This window comes from Aspergillus bombycis, assembly GCF_001792695.1.
Source record: "Aspergillus bombycis strain NRRL26010 chromosome Unknown contig00102, whole genome shotgun sequence".
NCBI classification, from domain to species: Eukaryota; Fungi; Ascomycota; class Eurotiomycetes; order Eurotiales; family Aspergillaceae; genus Aspergillus; species Aspergillus bombycis.
In genome coordinates this window covers 73,130-90,377 of record NW_019170104.1, presented here as the reverse complement: position 1 = coordinate 90,377, position 17,248 = coordinate 73,130, and the positions used below count along the sequence as shown (strand labels likewise).

General features: G+C 50.6%; 7 protein-coding genes across 7 annotated transcripts; 3 read left to right on the top strand and 4 right to left on the bottom strand.

The window, feature by feature from the left end:
* Positions 1-854: 854 nt before the first annotated feature.
* ABOM_009649 (uncharacterized protein) lies at positions 855-2,363 on the top strand (the record flags this gene model as incomplete). The annotated part of the gene is made up of 1 exon (XM_022536777.1): positions 855-2,363. The coding sequence occupies one exon, from the start codon at positions 855-857 to the stop codon at positions 2,361-2,363; it is 1,509 nt and encodes a 502-aa protein (XP_022385550.1).
* A 791-nt stretch (positions 2,364-3,154) lies between these two features.
* On the top strand, positions 3,155-4,653 carry ABOM_009648 (Zn(II)2Cys6 transcription factor domain-containing protein; the record flags this gene model as incomplete). The annotated part of the gene is made up of 2 exons (XM_022536776.1): positions 3,155-3,211; positions 3,268-4,653. The coding sequence occupies 2 exons, from the start codon at positions 3,155-3,157 to the stop codon at positions 4,651-4,653; spliced, it is 1,443 nt and encodes a 480-aa protein (XP_022385549.1).
* Positions 4,654-5,100: 447 nt separating this feature from the next.
* ABOM_009647 (glycosyltransferase family 31 protein) lies at positions 5,101-6,576 on the bottom strand (the record flags this gene model as incomplete). Its single annotated transcript, XM_022536775.1, has 2 exons — positions 5,101-5,460; positions 5,518-6,576. The coding sequence occupies 2 exons, from the start codon at positions 6,574-6,576 to the stop codon at positions 5,101-5,103; spliced, it is 1,419 nt and encodes a 472-aa protein (XP_022385542.1).
* Positions 6,577-8,145: 1,569 nt separating this feature from the next.
* On the top strand, positions 8,146-9,653 carry ABOM_009646 (histidine phosphatase family protein; the record flags this gene model as incomplete). The annotated part of the gene is made up of 3 exons (XM_022536774.1): positions 8,146-8,496; positions 8,547-9,442; positions 9,500-9,653. The coding sequence occupies 3 exons, from the start codon at positions 8,146-8,148 to the stop codon at positions 9,651-9,653; spliced, it is 1,401 nt and encodes a 466-aa protein (XP_022385541.1).
* A 919-nt stretch (positions 9,654-10,572) lies between these two features.
* Positions 10,573-11,981, bottom strand: ABOM_009645 (ankyrin repeat domain-containing protein; the record flags this gene model as incomplete). Its single annotated transcript, XM_022536773.1, has 2 exons — positions 10,573-10,811; positions 10,880-11,981. The coding sequence occupies 2 exons, from the start codon at positions 11,979-11,981 to the stop codon at positions 10,573-10,575; spliced, it is 1,341 nt and encodes a 446-aa protein (XP_022385544.1).
* Positions 11,982-12,732: 751 nt separating this feature from the next.
* On the bottom strand, positions 12,733-13,707 carry ABOM_009644 (uncharacterized protein; the record flags this gene model as incomplete). The annotated part of the gene is made up of 1 exon (XM_022536772.1): positions 12,733-13,707. One exon carries the CDS (start codon positions 13,705-13,707, stop codon positions 12,733-12,735), a length of 975 nt encoding a protein of 324 aa, XP_022385543.1.
* A 1,125-nt stretch (positions 13,708-14,832) lies between these two features.
* Positions 14,833-16,499, bottom strand: ABOM_009643 (beta strand repeat-containing protein; the record flags this gene model as incomplete). The annotated part of the gene is made up of 2 exons (XM_022536771.1): positions 14,833-15,764; positions 15,836-16,499. The coding sequence occupies 2 exons, from the start codon at positions 16,497-16,499 to the stop codon at positions 14,833-14,835; spliced, it is 1,596 nt and encodes a 531-aa protein (XP_022385546.1).
* Between the last annotated feature and the right edge of the window lie 749 nt (positions 16,500-17,248).

The window sequence follows — 17,248 nt, the reverse complement described above, 5'->3', positions numbered from 1 at the left end:
CTCTCATTCTCTGACGGATGTCGGCGTCTGAGATACACCGGTCGTAAGAAATAGCTATTAGACAATATATATATAATTCTGGTTATGGTACATGCCCTAGATTTGTTTTCTCAAAAACGCACCTGCGGAACTATTCAACTCGGTTTAAATGGCATTGCCGAAGGGAATCTGGCAGTGGCCGTAGTTGTCTTGCGGTTCGACATATAGATCGAGACTGGGCACATGTGCTGTCCACTAGCCCATGCGCTCCCTGGTCTTGCTCCATTACCCTACTAAGAACAGTGCCGGCGAAATCGGTATTACGTCAAGGGCACATTCAGCCTTGCTGTCCTCACTCTAGCCAGTATAGACTGTCCAGTAGGCATCTACTGAGAATGCTCCCCATGGTGCACTTTTGGTCTAGTGGGTAATCTGTCTATCTCTGGGTCGACATATACGATAGGCTGCGGCGATATCGATGATCCAATAAGCACGCTGAGTCCGCCTGGCCTGTTCATTTGCCTGGTCGCCATTTTCGGAAGTATACGACGAAACTCAGAATTGGCGTTAAATGCTCTTGAACAAGAACCGCTCCTCTATCCCCAAGTATCGAAGTGGATGAACACCCCTGCCATGCTTTGTGGATGGCCTCACTAAGGCTGTTTGTTACGAGGGCTATTGCGACTAACTTGTTTTGGTTTTTACAAGCCCAGGTAAAGATAGTCATCTAGCAACTGCAGTTGTCTGTATGGCGTATATATCTGGCTCTCTCACCTCCTGTGTGCAAACCCCACTGCAATGCCTGGCATAGCATGATAGACTCGAGAGTTCTTCATTCATCCTTTCTTGATCACCGCACCAATAAAGACAGAGAAATGGCAGGTCTCAGAAAACTTCTTTACTTCTACTGCCTTCTGCATTCATTGTCTGATCTTGGTGCAGTTTCTGCTGCCCCTGCTCCTCTGGTTGGCCCCCAGCCCGAACCCGCATACGTCGCCGAGCCGGACCAAAGGGGAACCCTTACGCTATTCTGGAACTGCTTCTCCACATTCATCCTATGCGTGTGGACTGCCGTCCATCCGGATGTTCTCCCTGTCAAGGGCTACTGGTCCGCCAATGTTTATAAGTTCTTCATGATGACCTGGGCGATCGTGATCCCGGAACTAGTCGTGTGCATGGCAGTGGAGCAGCTTCTGCGAGCCATAAAGATTCGGAACCTCTGGGAGCAATCATTTGAGGGTGATAGTGAGAAGAAGTATTGGCTGGGACTGACTGGTGCATTCTTTGTGGTGATGGGAGGTTACGTCGTGGAGACGGAGAGCTACAACCATCGTGCCAACACGGCCCAGCGCGAACTGCCCTCGGGAAAGAGTTCGCGTCATCTCCAGCGGCCCAATACCATAACTGAATCGTTTGACTCTCCCTCACCTTTGGTGACAACCATCGGACCCCAGGGTTTCGAAAGCCTGTTGCAGGGTGGGAAGATTCGAAGACTGATTCAGGATGGGACGCTACAAAAACACCATTTTGACCAAAGCGTGATCGAGGATAAAGGCAACGCCAATACTATCAGTAAGCTCCTTGTCGCGGTGCAGATCTCGTGGATGGTCATTCAGGCAGTAGGTCGAAAACTCTCCGGACTCCCGGTCACCCTCCTTGAGGCCCATGTGCTCATCCAGATCCTCTATTCCATCGTTGCATACTGCTGCTGGTGGGCTAAGCCATTGGATATCAACCGCCCCATCCCACTGCCGCTCGACAGCGCTGACCTGATGGGACATGATCTCACCCAGCCGACAACCAACCATGCGCGTGACCTCCCGTTTTTCACAGAATACTACGAACATGGTGGATGGGTCTACATGTTCTTTCGCGCGGCATACAGTGTCTTAAAATATCTTCGACGGCGGATTGAGCTCTGGGCCTCCATCCTAGCCATTACTAACGGTGGCCTTCACCTCTGCGTGTGGAACAACTACTTTCCTACCCCAGCGGAGCGCATCATCTGGCGCATGTCTGGGATTGGGCTGGGGATATTCCCCACGATTGTCTATTTCGTCATGTCCTGGAATGAAGAGTTCGACAGTTTCTTCATCAAAATGTGGTACCGCATGAGATTTGAAAAACGATCCCGGGTCGGGATGATGTTGCGAAGCTGGTCGATGCTGTGGGAACTGTATCATGAGAGCGTGTATGACCACTCCTCCAACAGGAGGGTTCCCATCTGGCTTCGGTATTTCCTGCTGGGCGTCAGCATTATCGCGATGATCTTGTATGTGGCCTGCATTTTCTTCCTGACGATTGAGGCGTTTATCAGCATGAGGAGCTTACCATCGGGCGCTTATCGACAGCCGCGTTGGACGGGTATATTTCCTCATGTTTGAAGGAGCGATGTGGAGGGGATCCCCGCATATTGGTGTGCTGCTATACTACTATGCTGTCAGTTCTTTATTTTGTGCATTATTTTCTACGCCATGTAGCGAATAATAGTTACTCATCCCACAAACACCTACCCCCACCTGTAATGGATGGATGCTCTGGACCCTTAGTGGTGTTGAGACCCACAGAGCTAGGAAGTGATCGACAGATGAGGCTTGGGCCCTCGTCCTATGCCTGCCACTCGCTCTGAGTGCAGGTGATTCATCCTGTAGGCCCCACTGGTAACTTACGGTAATGCGTGATACTTCCCCATGGGGTAGTTGATGTGCTCCAGAAGGATTCAGTATTCTGTAAAGCTACAGGATTCCGGTATGCTCATGGTACGGGGCCATATTTCCCAACACCGTTAGGTAATGGCGGTCGTCGCGTTGGGCCGTGAGGCTATCATTTGCATCCCCTGTGGGCCACCACCAGCCCTCCAAGGGTTGTTATAGAAAGTTCGTCTTAAACATAGCTCATGTGTTCGACCGAGACGACAACAGCAACAGCAACAGACCGAGAAGAACCCCAGAAGCTGGGCTCTTGGCCGTTCCATCATCCTGAATAGGGGTAGTTACGAAGGTCGTTAATCGATCGCGAGGCTGGAAGTATTAGTAACGCCAACCCCGCGCACTTGAGGTTAGCCGGAAATAAATCATCTCCACTCCCACTCAGAAATACTCCGGACGCTAGGCGTAGAGTCATTCGGTCCGAGCCGTAGTCAAGGACAAGACAGCGTTATCCTCAACGGGACAACATGCCTGGTATTCCTCGCAGCACGGGGTGTCAGAAATGCATACAGAGGAGGGTCAAGGTAACAGAGACCCCTCACCCCAAGAGAGGGCCCTCGTTTACTAATCCATCCGATAGTGTGATGAGGCAAGGCCTGCTTGCCGGGAGTGTGTGAGACGGAATATGACTTGCCCAGGCTACCCACAGCCATTCCCTTTCTACAACTTGCATGCGTGGAACAGCCAAGAATCACACCGTGGAAATAGAGGTGTGCGAACCTATCGTCCAGCGGGGTCCGATCTCGAATCGACAGTTATGGACACCCGAGTAATGCCAAACCTTGCAACACAATCCACTCGTATGCAAGAACTGGACATCTTTTCTCGGTGTGTCGAGGGGAATTTTTCAACGCTACGGGCCTGCTACAGACCACTAGTGAACCTGGGCTGGGTCGAATTCGCCCTTCATTCGGCGCGTCCTCATCCGGCATTCCTCCAGTCGGCAGTACGCGCCTTGGCTGCTCTGCATCTCGGCCAGACGGAGTACAGACTGCTTATCATCCAGAGTCTAGATATGTATAACGATGCATTGGCCTCTATGAGAAGGGCGGTAAGCTGTCTCCCAATGTCGGATGAAATCCTCGCGGGAGGAATCCTGCTTGCTCTCTATGAGATGAAAAACGGGCTATCTCAAGGCTCCTGGATTTCTCACACAAACAGCATTGCCCAAATAATGCAGTTGCCCAATGTCCCGGCCGCAACATATATCCTGGGGTTTAGCCGAACGCTGTTTCTCACATTCCGGCCATTTCTCATCCGGGCATCCTTCTCTCTAGGTCAACCATGCTTCCTGGAACGAGATGAATGGATATCAGTGGTCCGAGCCATAATAAGGTCTGAGCATCCTCACGGCCACGGAAGTGTTTTCCGGGAGGCACATGAAAATGCGTTCATTGAGGTTGTGAAAGTTCCTGGTCTGGCCGCCCGGACATACTCATTGTATCTCACGTCGGAAGACATGGGGCTGATCGACGCGACGATTCGCTGCCGAAATCGACTAAGGGAGATTCAAAGTGAGATCCGAACTATTTTGGGTGTGCTACGCGGTTCGAAACCTGACCCTGGTACCATGAAGCGTCACCTAGGCTCTATTCCATTCCAATCTGCGAAGAACCTTGTCCAGGGTGCCCTGGATGGGATCCAATCCACTCTCACCCTTTTGGAAAATCTACTACAGCACCAGTTGGCTCATCGTCTTGCCACACAGCCATGCACGGGTATTGCCCCCTCCACTGGAGTTGTCATAACGCCAACATATAGCACGATCGAAGAGTTCTACATTGAATTGATGGCGACCTATGACGTGTTACCGGACGTTGGGTGGCTGGACGTCTGCGCTCTATCTATGGGTGTGGTGCCGGCCCGGGATGTCCCAGTCTTCCCTTGGCAATGTCAAGTAGTATGTGGTGGAAAGATTGATCGGATGGTGATGAGTGGTGGCAATGTACAGATGGAGTATAATTAACACGCACGGGTGTTACAGAGCTTGCTATTTTCAATCAGGGCACTTCTTTAAGAAACCATGGCTGTGATGTCTAAATTTGTTCTTCGGAATTTCCTGTATTTGACACATTGCTTCCAACCAGAGGCTGCTCCCTCGCTGGAGATAGACAACCCGCTCCTTTTCTATACATCCAGTACGAAGTCTTGCCGAAATCTACTGTTCTTCTGCAACGTCAGGTATTTCTAATACAGACCAAGGCAGCCGTTTCTGACTGCAGAAACCGTCATTTTCAGCCCCACTTTCACAGGTCCTCAGATTCTAGTTATAGAAAATATAACCTGCTAGTCCATGAAAGGACAACTATGCATTTCTATATCGTAACGGCTTGGTCGTGAGCGACAACATCGTATAATCCACAACATCCCAGAATATCCAAACGCCTTACACAAAATCATGATATACATTGCTCTAGAAGATCCGCGTAATGCTTGGCTTCACCCACATTGGCTTCTCACATTCATGCGAATCTCGCCAATTCCGCATTTTCTCCACGTCCCACCCGGCAGAGAGCCGCACCTCCTGCGTGGGCGGCTTACTATGGCCCAGTCGCATCGTCCGCACAAAGATACAATGACCGGAATGATCATAAGTGTATGACAGACACTCGGTGTGCTGATGGCATGCAGTCCGGCAGGCTTCCATCGAGACGTGTGCCGGCGACTCGTTGGGCTCTCCGAAACCACCCCAGTCCCCGTTATCCCAGTCAGGTTTGCTTTCGAAGGTCCCCATGCGCGTGTATTCAAACAGATCCGCGTATAACAAAGGTTTCTGACAATCTCAGTTAGTTTTGGTGACGAAAAGGAAACATGTTGATTTTGGACAAACCTTGCGATCGCGTTGGTTTTCCCACTCGATCAGTCCCTTCATGTCTGACAACACAGTCTTGTGCATGCTGATTACCGGCTGGCACCAGTATGCATTGTCGAACGGGATGCTATGGAGCGGATGCGGGTTAAACATGGGCCACAGCCCCGACAGTTTCACGCCCTTTTGGTACAGTGCCCAACCCAACACGGAGTCCCCACAGCAGTCGCCTTTCACTATATCCTCAAACTGTAGACTCAACGATGGCTCGGTGTATTGACCCATAGAACCGTGACGCCGGTGCACCAACTTCTTCATCGCGCCCCCAGAAAGAACGAACCCCGCACCACCGTACGCAAAATACATGGGCTTTCCTTGAGCGATCTCCCGTCCAGGTGATGGCGAACCAAAATACAAGGACTCCGATGGGTCGTACTGATCGAGAAGGCGGAGGAGATTGTCCCATACGTAGTAGGTATCGGACTCCAGGAAAACGTACCACTGCGCGGTCGGGTTCATCTCATGGGCACGTTCGACCATAGGCAAGAACTTGAAGCGATCCAGATGCCAACCCTCGTCGCCCCCCACTGCCTGCTCATCGCCCCGCCTTAAGGCTTCGTAGGGCTCAAGGTCCGTCACATTGAAGCGGAACGATTCAGGAAGCGTCGCGAGGATGTCGTGCACGCGATGACCATTGAGTTCGCCTTCGCGATCCGAGACGACGAGGAGATTCGGAATACAGTGGGTGACGGTCGAGATCTGAGCGTCCACGCGATCGGCAGGCTCGGACGCCCCGATCTTCAGCACGACCTGGATCCGTGACAGCACATAGGTGGGGAAGGAGTCACACAGGTGGTCGTCATCACTGCTGGAACTGGCGGTGAACTGATTCTTAAGAGGAGCGAAACGTGTGGCCGTTTCCCATTCCCAGTAATCTGCTTTGATTGTATCCGGACTGGTGGCATGGTGGTAAAGGGGGGTATCAGACAGACTGATCTTGAGCACGGAGGTCACGATCGTCACTAGTAGGATGAATATCAAGAAAGTCGTAGTTTTGCGGGTTACCATCTTCCGCGCCATTAGCTACGGTGGCGTGTCGAGGCACTATAGATTAAAACGCCAATAAAACAAGGTTCAGGATAAGACCAAAAGTGATCGGCGTAACCTCTATCCACGCTGTGTGAATCAATCAAATAAACAGCTGTCGTTCGTTTGCTGACATGGAGAATAATTATCCACAGCGACGAAAGTAATAATAGAGAAGAAGAAAACCGGGGAAACTGTCAGGAACGAAAAAGAACAAGATAGGTGGCGGAGAAATTGATAAAGGTGGATTAACTCAAGTTTAAAAGTCAAGGCGCCAGACCCAGCTAACGGGCGATAGTGGGCGAAGTATCTATTGCTCCATCCCACTCATCTAATCGGATTGAGCCAACCTGAAAGGGTTGGTTCCTGGGCCTAAAAAACTAATTTCGCGGCAACCGTGGGGGGATTTGGGCCCATTGATTTACGTAGGGCAAAGTGACTGGTGGCGATCCATTGGATCATCGTGGACCCTGTTTTAGCAGTATCAGAACCATGGAAAAGAGTCGATCATCAGTCGCGTTCCCTGCCGATGTCAACAGTGAATCTAAAGGAGTCTGTCACTGTTGAAGCATATTGGTGCTCTTCGCAAGGTAAGAGGGGGCTCACCCTGTTATATCGTTCTTTGGCGGATAACCCCTGGCAACATGACAGTTGTTATTGGAACCAAAGTCCATCATCGGATCAGAGATAACCAGTGAATCAGCCCCAAGCCCTTGTTATAGGCCAGCTGGAGCTCCACAGCGGAACCTCCTCAAGAGCCGTTAAACAAATGAAGTTCAGGGCCCATCACCTCACCTGCCGCCAAGAGCCCTAGCGGCGAACGGTCACTCGACCACTTGCCAGGAATTAAAACTGTTGCCTGAGGCGTGTGATGTTTGCCCAGCCTGGCTGCCGCTCCTTATTACTTATTACGTAGTTAGTCGATCCCGGCGTCGTGTCAAATGCCTTTATCAGTCATTATGGTGGAGACGGCTGAACAGAATATGAACATAATTACAGTGCTGCCCCAAGGTGATTTTGCAAGCTTGTCCAGAATTAAATGCGGAATATCAAGAAATTTCTCTTGTCTCCTTTCCTCTTTCTATTGTCTCATGGACAGTACGCATTAACCACAATGCTAGCCTAGTCACATATACACATAGAGTCTACACCTTTTGCCTGGATGCAGCTGCGAACCCATTAGACATGTGTCGTGACGATTGCCCTTGCAGCGCTGGTATCACACTCTTGGTCCACTGGATTAGGTCAAGCTAGACATACAACATGATGTACCGGGTAGTAGGTACTTGTAGAATGCCGAGCAGCCCCATAGGAAAAATCCATGGTCTATACTGAACCACAGAAAGCTTTAATAGGCCACACGTGCTCCAGCAATTTCCCACAGACTGTATATTGTGACGTTCAATTGAGGCTTCAAATTGGTTGATTGTTTCGGCAACTTCCGAGGGCCGCACCACGTGGGAGATGGCGGCTCGTGAGTGGTGGACTGGTTGCGATGCAATTATATGTGACATTCCAACTTCTCCAACCCATAAATAAACCCACGCGCACAATGGCAACATGATGCTATCAGTGTACGAAGGTCTTCTGAAGATGATTGCCCTCATTTTAACCCTTCTCTCCGGGACGCCATCTTTCGCGTCTCGAGATACCTTCTATCCGCCCCTCAACCATACCACTTTCATCACCAATGCCTCTCTTGGCACGTACGGCGGCACTTACCGTGCGCCGGCCGACCAACCCAGCGCCATAGGTGGTGTATACAACTACTGCAGTATGCCGCATCCCACTGAGGATACATACTCACTGCCACCTCCTGTCGCCAATCACTCCGTTACCGCTCGCCTGGTTTATCTTGAGTATCTGCAGCGCCATCAGCGTCGCACTCCCTATAACATTCTTCCAGGTGGTGAGGTATGTCGTCTCCTCCGGCAGCATCCACAACGATTGGCTGATTGTCACAGAACCAAGACTACAATTGCGACAACATTCATCCTCATCTCTACGCAGCACCAGCTGCCCAGGGGACCCATCCGGCGACAGTCTATGGTCAAGCCTACTCCGACCCATCCAACCCGTTCTTGACCAGCTACGTCAATGGATCCTGCCAGTATCCCCAGCTCACGATCGGCGGCCTTCTAGACGGTTACCAACACGGTCGCGATCTCCGCGCCGTGTACGGCGACCAGCTGGGCCTGATTCCCGACTCGCCCGAGGGGAAAGTCTGGTTCCGCTCTAGCTCTTCTGCCCTAACCCAGGGCTCAGCGGGCGGTGTCCTCCGCGGAATATTCCCCGAGCACTCCGGGCCAATCCCGCTCCACCAGCAGGCCTCCGGGATTGACACCGTTGACCGCGGCTTTTCCTGTTCCGCCCGGGACACACTGCTCTCATCCATCCAATCCACCGCGGAATGGAACGAGCATCTATCCGTTACAGAGCCATTACGCACGCGCTTATCTACCATGTTTAATGCCACTGGCTCCTGGACTTCAACGTTTGACCACTTCGCCGACAATTTCCAGGCCCGCCTATGCAACGGCTACGAACTCCCCTGCCGCGTAGAGGATGCATCCGACTGCGTGACAACCGATCAGGCAAATGAAGTTTTCCGCGCCGGCGACTGGGAATGGAACTACTGGTGGCGGACCAACGCGAACGCCACGCAATACATCCAACTCGTGGAAGGCCTCTTTATCGGCGAAATTGTGCGGAAGCTAGAGGCTGTGCGAGAGAGCAGGTCCGATTTAGTGTATAGTCACAATTTCGTGCATGACGGCGACATTGGACCTATTCTTGGTGCGTTGGGAATCAGATCTCTCCGCTGGCCGGGAATGGCATCGAACATTGCTATCGAGATTTGGTACGCTGCTTCCTCTAGCCCGTTTCTTGCGATCAACCCTAGCTAATGAGACAACAGGGAAACCTCCGAGTCGGAATTCTACGCTAGAGTTCTGTACAGTGGATCCGCGATTGAGACCATCCATGGTACCCTGGACTGGATCCCGTTGGCTGCCTTAATCAACATCCTAAAGCCGTTCATCCCGGATGACATCATCTCAATGTGCAACTAAAACTTGTTATTGTATCCTCTAATAGCTAGCATCATGTTATATTATTCTCAACCCGTGATTCAGTCTTCACAACAGTAACAATAAACCCCATCCGTACAACATTGAGGGAACCGTCCATGACAACACACGGCGTCGGAGCAAGGCGAGGAGCAGGTATAACAACCTAGAAAGGTTTAGTTTATCTCCACTACTGAGGTAAATGAAGTAACCTACGACTCTCATCAACCCGGAGCCCGAGAACACTTTGCTCCGACTTCAGAGCTGGGATTCTATGACCCTCATTTGATATCGTTCGTAACGCTGCATTTGTTAGCATATCCGTTCATCACTGTCAGAAGATAAAAATTAGTACAGGTGTATTGGTGCTGCACTGCGCTCGCGACCGAGCCGGTGAGGAGCACTGTGGTGATGGATTTTAAGTTCATCGCGGATGGTAGTATCTAGGCGGGTCCAAGGTAACGGAGACACAAAGATGTTAATTGAATCTACTTTCTAGCTCCAGAATAATAGGGCCCATTTATAAGTATAGGTTAGAATCAGGTGTGGATGTCATCTGCTGCTAGGATTGGGGTGTCATATGCCCTAATCGATCAGCTGATCACGTTATTTTCCAAGACCTATCCGTGTGCTTGTCGCAGTCCTGTCATGTTTATGTGATAAATGATAATCTATATCTATACAGGCCACGTCTGACATACAAATAGAGATATAACAAAACCATGATAAACTCAAGGGTTGGTGGGGGGAGAACAATATGCCCAGTTCTAACAAGGGTATCCAACGAGACAATCGACCATGCTACACCGTGCTCATAACATCCGAACCATAGATCTAATCTTGACACATAAGCAACGAATCTAGTGAATGTCCAGAAAAAATGAAGAATATAAGAAAGTAAAGGACTGATCTAAACTCTGATTCACCGCCGAGGCCTTAGCCGTCTCCCCCATCGCCCTGTTTGCGAAGGTGCTCCTAGAATCCTATTAACTAGCCGTTTGAGACGAAGTGCCCGAGCCAATTGCAAGGCAGTTTTTCCACTTGCGTTAACAGCCTGCCGTTCTGGATAACGATCCAGGATCATATTACAGGCCTCGCAGGCGACATTCATGATCATTTGCTCCTCGGGTGACAGTCGACGGGGCGCCCCCGTTGCTGATGCTGGGTATTATCACCTGGGTTAGGTACTGACGCTGGAGGATTCCCGTGGTGTATATGTCCCCATGTACTCACCAGTAGTGTATGCAAAGGTGTTCCCTGCGCACTCCCTGTACCGGAATTGACATCGACATGACCAAGGAGCTGCTGTAAAATATCTAGACTCACTGGCCTTTGTCTACAGGCGAGGTGGAGGGCTGTTTCTGCGATCCCGGCGATATGATCCACATCGACGCCTCGCTCAATGTAGAGTTTCACGACCTCTGGTTTCCCAGACTCCACAGCCTGGAATAACGGGGTGTGACCCTCGGCGTCGTAACTGTTGAGGCTGGCAGCGCACTCACGACACAGTACGTTTATCAGGTCCATTGCATCATCGCGGAATGGTGCAATGTGCCATGCTCCTTCTTGAGAGGTCCGATGTATGGCTAAAGCGAGCCTCAGTCCCGCACGAGCCGCGCGCTCGATCAGAGGAACCGGAAATCTCCTGACCACTTTGTAGACGGCATGTGGACTGATAGGAGGGAGCTCTATCCTGTGCTGTTGAGTCCGGTTATACTGGTCAAAATGATCAAGCAGCCTTGCGAAACCATATTCGTACCGTTTTTCCCCGGTAAAGGTCATCAGCCAGTTAGGAGCCCTAGGCAGGATTCCGGTATCCTGTCGTAGAACGTCTTCGTCAGGCTGTGCAGCGCAGAGCAGATCGAAGCACCTGTCTGCTCTGTAATGAACCGCCACAGCGAGGGGACTCCAACCACACTTTGCCCAGCACTCAGGTGGTAATCCGCACTCCAGCATAAACTGCAGTCGGTCGTAACGATCCAGCGCGACGCAGTGTGTTACAGGGTCATCGTCTCGATAAACAACTGGTCTTCGAAGATGGCCATGCTCTTCAAGCTGTCGGAAATAGTTGTTATTATGCCAATTCCTCCATTCTTGATCGTTCGTGAAAACATAGAAACGGTTGCTGAGGAGTACCTCTCTTAGCCGGACTTGGCTGAGAACCCGAATGGCAGCTGACTGCATTGGAGTTACATCGATCATTTCCCATAGGTCTGTCATACGCACGTAGTCGATGATTCTCGTCAGTATCTCCACTGGGATACGTTGAGTAAGGTAATTCAGCGCCATTATATCTTCGCTTGAGCTGGCAGATTCCGCTTCGTCAGCCATATTCCACAGCAGGACAGATTGGAGTATTGGGATTCGACTAAGAATGCTTAAGCAATAAGCGTTTTCCGCTATGAATGATAGTATAAACTGATATGAATATACTCCACCTTGCAAAGAGCCTGGGCTTTAAATGCATACTGCCCTTCGACATAGTAGGTCCTCTCCATCATTATCGGCCTTGTACAAAGGGCCACTGAATAGTTAAGATGAAAGACAATGTAGGCTTTGTACTGTAAGGAAGCAAATTATAAAGAAAGACAAAGGATCTCGTACATCGCAGTATGTATTGTAGCTTAATGAGTTGCACCGCATTCGATCCAATATAGGATCGGTTGGATCCTGATAATATACATTGTTGCAAAAGGAAAAACATACTCAGGAGAATCATGGCTCTGCAGGAGTCCACATAAAAGTTATTTTGTTTTAAGTATAACTGAGATAAGAAGCTTTCATAATTTTGCAACAAAGGCTATTGAGCTTAAAATGCTATTCTTTATCAGTGGAACATGGCCTAGAACTAAGTCTCTTTGATCATGATGTCAACATTGGATTCATTATTTAGCATATCGTAAGTTAGCCTTTCACCAAGGGTGTTCATTTAGATAAGATGAGGATAAAGCCATCAAAGGAAAGGAGCAGCATCAAGAACAGATACTAGCAGAGAGCAACAGCGGCAAGCATGGAAATGCAAACGCCTGCAGTGAAAACAAAGTAATCCAGAGAGCACAGATGCCTGACTACAAGGGGCAATTCACGTATTCCAAGATGATCGGCACATAGGGCAATTCGCTCGACGGCCATCCTTCTGGCATGCGTTTGTCCACTGGTCCATACAAGACTTATGGAAATTGGAACCACATCGCTTCTTGCACCAGACAAGTAACTCATCAGGTCCTTGGCAGGATCTGCTAGAGGCTAACAAATGCTTTGTCTGATTTCTCTTATAATTCCCAGCCTTGGCGCCGCTTGGGCCCTCACTATTGTTGTTCGAGTGTTCTGACTCCGATAACAGCATTAAGCAAATGGCACACTCTCCTTCGATCTGCCCACGAATTACCGAAAACCCTGTAGAGCCCGTGGATCCAAGTCTTCCTGGACCTGGCATTGCGGTGATATCGGGATGCTGGCTCCTTCTAGGTTCAGCTCTCATTGCTGGCGACTCAAGTGTGTGTAAGGTATTACCAACCCGTGTGGACGAGTATCCTTCCGTTCCCCGCTGGACGGCAGCATTTGTAGCTCTCCTGGTACTCGTCAACCGGGTGCCAATAGTGCTTAGCCTCACCGTTGAGGCCCTCAGTTGAGCAAGCTGAGAGTGAATGTCTTTGACAGCGGCAGCTGTCCGCCCCATCATCTGCAGCAGATCTGTGCTATTTTCCTCTTCCCACATTAGTGAATCCAGCAACGCCCTGACATCGGTCTGGAAGTGTTGTATCTGCCTGCCCCAGGTGCCAATTAGATCGGGTGCTTGATTCTGATGGCTACTTTTGCAAAGGACGAGTGGTGCCAAATCCCGAAGGAATTGATATACGGAGTTTCGGATATGGAACTCCTCAGTGGCCCGGTCAAGGAGACTACAGGCAGCGGTACAATCCGAAGCGGGGATACGTTGGTGGCATCGACGTCCGTATGGGGTGGCGTATCCAGCACACCAAGGCTCGTCTCGAGGGTGGAGGTTGATGATATCAGCAACATCACTGAAAAGTCTATCTGCTGGGGGTCGGGACATGATGACAATCCTCTCGTTCCAGACAGATTAAAGTAAAGGGTTATTCTCAGCGTGGTGAGGTAACTATGAGCAAAAGATGATCTCGTGCCTCGAGAACAGACGTTAAGTGAGATCACTTGGGATGGGAAGGGGATTTGAATGAAATCTTCTGTCCGATATATACTGACGAGGGGACAGTCTAGATGCACTTGCAGTGCCACACGATCCCAATTTATCCCAGGATTGACCAGCATTAGCCAGTCTGAGTAGCAGGTTCTCGCGGCTCAGGATTAATCCCTGGTTTTGGACAATCCAAGAGGCTGTGATTGGTAGCTGGCATCAATGTGAGGAGTATTGAATCTTCATTCTGGGCGGCACGAACCCAAGCTAAATATTCGGGCGGCATTTTGATAGGTTCTTGCTGTTGTAGGGCATGCACCTACAGGCCTTTCAACAAAGCAATGTAAGGGGGTTCCCTCTCAGCCTCAAGCTTTGTGCTAATACACTTGCACCAATCTCGTATTGAGCTGGTTCACATGTGAGGCCAGAAATAGGAAGACCAGGATTCCGTGACTGTTTCGGTAGCATACACCAGCCCGTGGCCGGGTTTCCTTTCTCTACTGTCACTTTTTGATGGCCCATTTTAAGGTTACGTCTCTATTGGAGAGTTATCGTGTGTTTGTGAAATGGATACCACTCTATTGTTTCCCGTCTCCAGTTCACCGTCTTGCACTGTCTCAATCAAACCGGATAATGCTACTGCGATATACGCATTGTAGAAGCATTATGCTTCATAGAGAAACATAACAGACCGAACCCATACCTATCTTATCCCGATATCTGCTACTTAGTTGTACGTTCTACGATACATCTTGAGACCAAGTCTAAATCTCGCGTTTCCCAGTTGCTTTTCAAAGGCTATCGTGGTTTGAGGTGGAAAAGCATGGATGATATAATTGGTAGAATTAGTTATGATTATGACATGGAAAGGAGAGGCATGTTGTTTAAACGACCATAATGAAGGGACTAGCCCGAGCCAGCAGCATCAATAAGAAAAGTCAAACGGAGATCAAACGGGTTTCAAGACACAGTGATGTACGAAGACGCCAGCTGGTAAGCAATGCCCTTTTGCAACTTTGGACTACCTTACTCGTCGCAGTCCTCTCCAGCGCCAGCATCAGCGCCAACACCGGCATTGGCGCCGACGTTTGCACCGACGTTTCCACCCAGGCTGGCGCCAAGGTTTCCGCCGAGATTGGCACCGACGCCTGCACCAGCATTACCACCAAGACCAGCGATGCCACCGAGGATACCTCCAACATTCGCTCCAGCATTGCCTCCGAGATTTCCGCCAACGTTAGCGCCAACGCCTGCATCAGCATTTCCGCCAACGCCTGCATTAGCTCCAACACCAGCGCCAGCATCTCCACCAACACCGGCGTCGGCTCCAATGCCTGCGCTTCCACCAAGATTGCCTCCAACGTTTGCACCGACATTACCTCCGAGGTTGCCGCCAACATTTGCGCCAACACCGGCACCAAGATCACCGTTAGCACCAACACCAGCGCCGACATCACCTCCGACATTTGCTCCTCCACCAATGTCAGCACCGGCGTTTCCGCTAACATCCCCATTAGCACCGACACCGGCACCGATATTGCCTCCTCCGCTGACATCGCCGCCAGCTCCAAGATCACCACCAACGTTGGCGCCACCAGAGACATTGCCACCAACATTAGCACCGCCAGAGACATCTCCACCGACGTCAGCGCCAGCGTCACCACTAGCACCAACATCACCTCCAACATTGGCACCTCCAGAGACATCACCACCAACATTAGCACCGCCAGAGACGTCTCCACTTCCACTAACACCAACATCGGCTCCGGCGTTACCGTTAGCACCAACATCACCACCGACGTTAGCTCCTCCGGAGACATCGCCACCAACATCAGCGCCAGCATCACCACTAGCGCCAACGTCACCGCCGGCGTTGACACCTGCTCCAACAGTGGCATTACCAGAAACATCTCCACCAACATTGGCGCCACCACTAACATCTCCATTGCCAGAGGCACCTACATCGGCACCAGCATCACCGCTAGCACCAGCGTTGGCACCACCACTACGTCGCCGCCAGCGCTCGCACCAGCATCTCCGCTGGCACCAACATCACCACCAACGTTGGCTCCGCCGCTAACATCTCCACTACCAGTGGCACTTACGCCAGCTCCGGCATCGCCACTGGCATCGCCACTGGCATCTCCTCCAACATTAGCACCACCGCTAACATCTCCACTACCGCTGGCACCAACATCAGCTCCAGCGTCACCGCTAACACCGGCATTCGCGCCTCCGCTGACATCCGCACCAGCATTGGCACCACCGCCAACATTGGCGCCAACACTACCACTACCACTGACGCCTCCGCTCACACTTCCGCTGACACTGGCGCCTGCAGAGGCACTGGGGTTGGTTCCGAAGCTGACACTAACGCCAACACCGTGGCCGTTCTCACATTTCTCACAGACGCTGGTAGTCACACTAACAGCGCCGCTGCTAGTTGCGCTACCGGAAGCCTCGCATGCTTCACAGGAGGTAGTGGAAGTGCCAGAGCCGTGGTGGCCGAGCCATTCAAGAAGAGGCAGGAAGGTACGAGACTGTAATCCAGCGCGATCTCTGGCCGGGTTGTTGAGGGGAGTACCAATTCTGCCGGGAACTTTCGGCAGGGTACCATTGTGCGGTGTCACAGACACCGGGACCGCCAGGGTCGAGGTTGCCCCAAGGGCGAGGGTATAAAGAGCGTAACGCATATCGAAAATTAACAAATATAGAAAAAGCTTAACGAAAGATGAATGACTTTTTTATCGGTTTTTGAGTGAGTGCAAGGAAAGAATATTGATGCTGGCTGGATGAGAGGATAGTGGGAGTGGATGGCAGGCCTTTATATAGCTCTGACTTCTCCCTTTTTGTGCACTTGATGTCGCTATTCGGACTCGGATGGGGCCATACTTCCTGACTGAACTAACGATGAAACCATTCTATCCATGGCATGGGCAAGATTGTCTATAGATCTGCGTTTCACAGACAGACACCATCTAGAGACCCAACCCTAGTGTGGAAACGTGCTCGACTAGACCGGATTGGTAAGTCGGATTTTTGGGGTACTCGGTCTATACTTCTAGAACAGTATAACCGCTTGTACTCGGATGATCTGCTTTTTTAAATGCTTACATTTGCGACCATCTTTATTACATAGAACGTAAGCACATTGACTAATAATTACGACATTTCGTAATTGAGCTCGACAAACAACAGCATCTTAACTACTCCAAACAGCACATCTCCCAACCTGATGAATGCACCGAGTCAGTGTACTCCAACACCTTATCCCCATTCCGACGCACGGGAAGCCCTGGCGCCTGGGATCGGAGTCAGGGTTAGTGCCGATTCACTCCAAAACCTCCCCATGAATCATGGCCATCGACCAAGGATCTAAAGTATAATTAGAAACTCTGTTTGCATGAATCAAGCTACAAGAGTAAATGGAGTCCTAGATGTG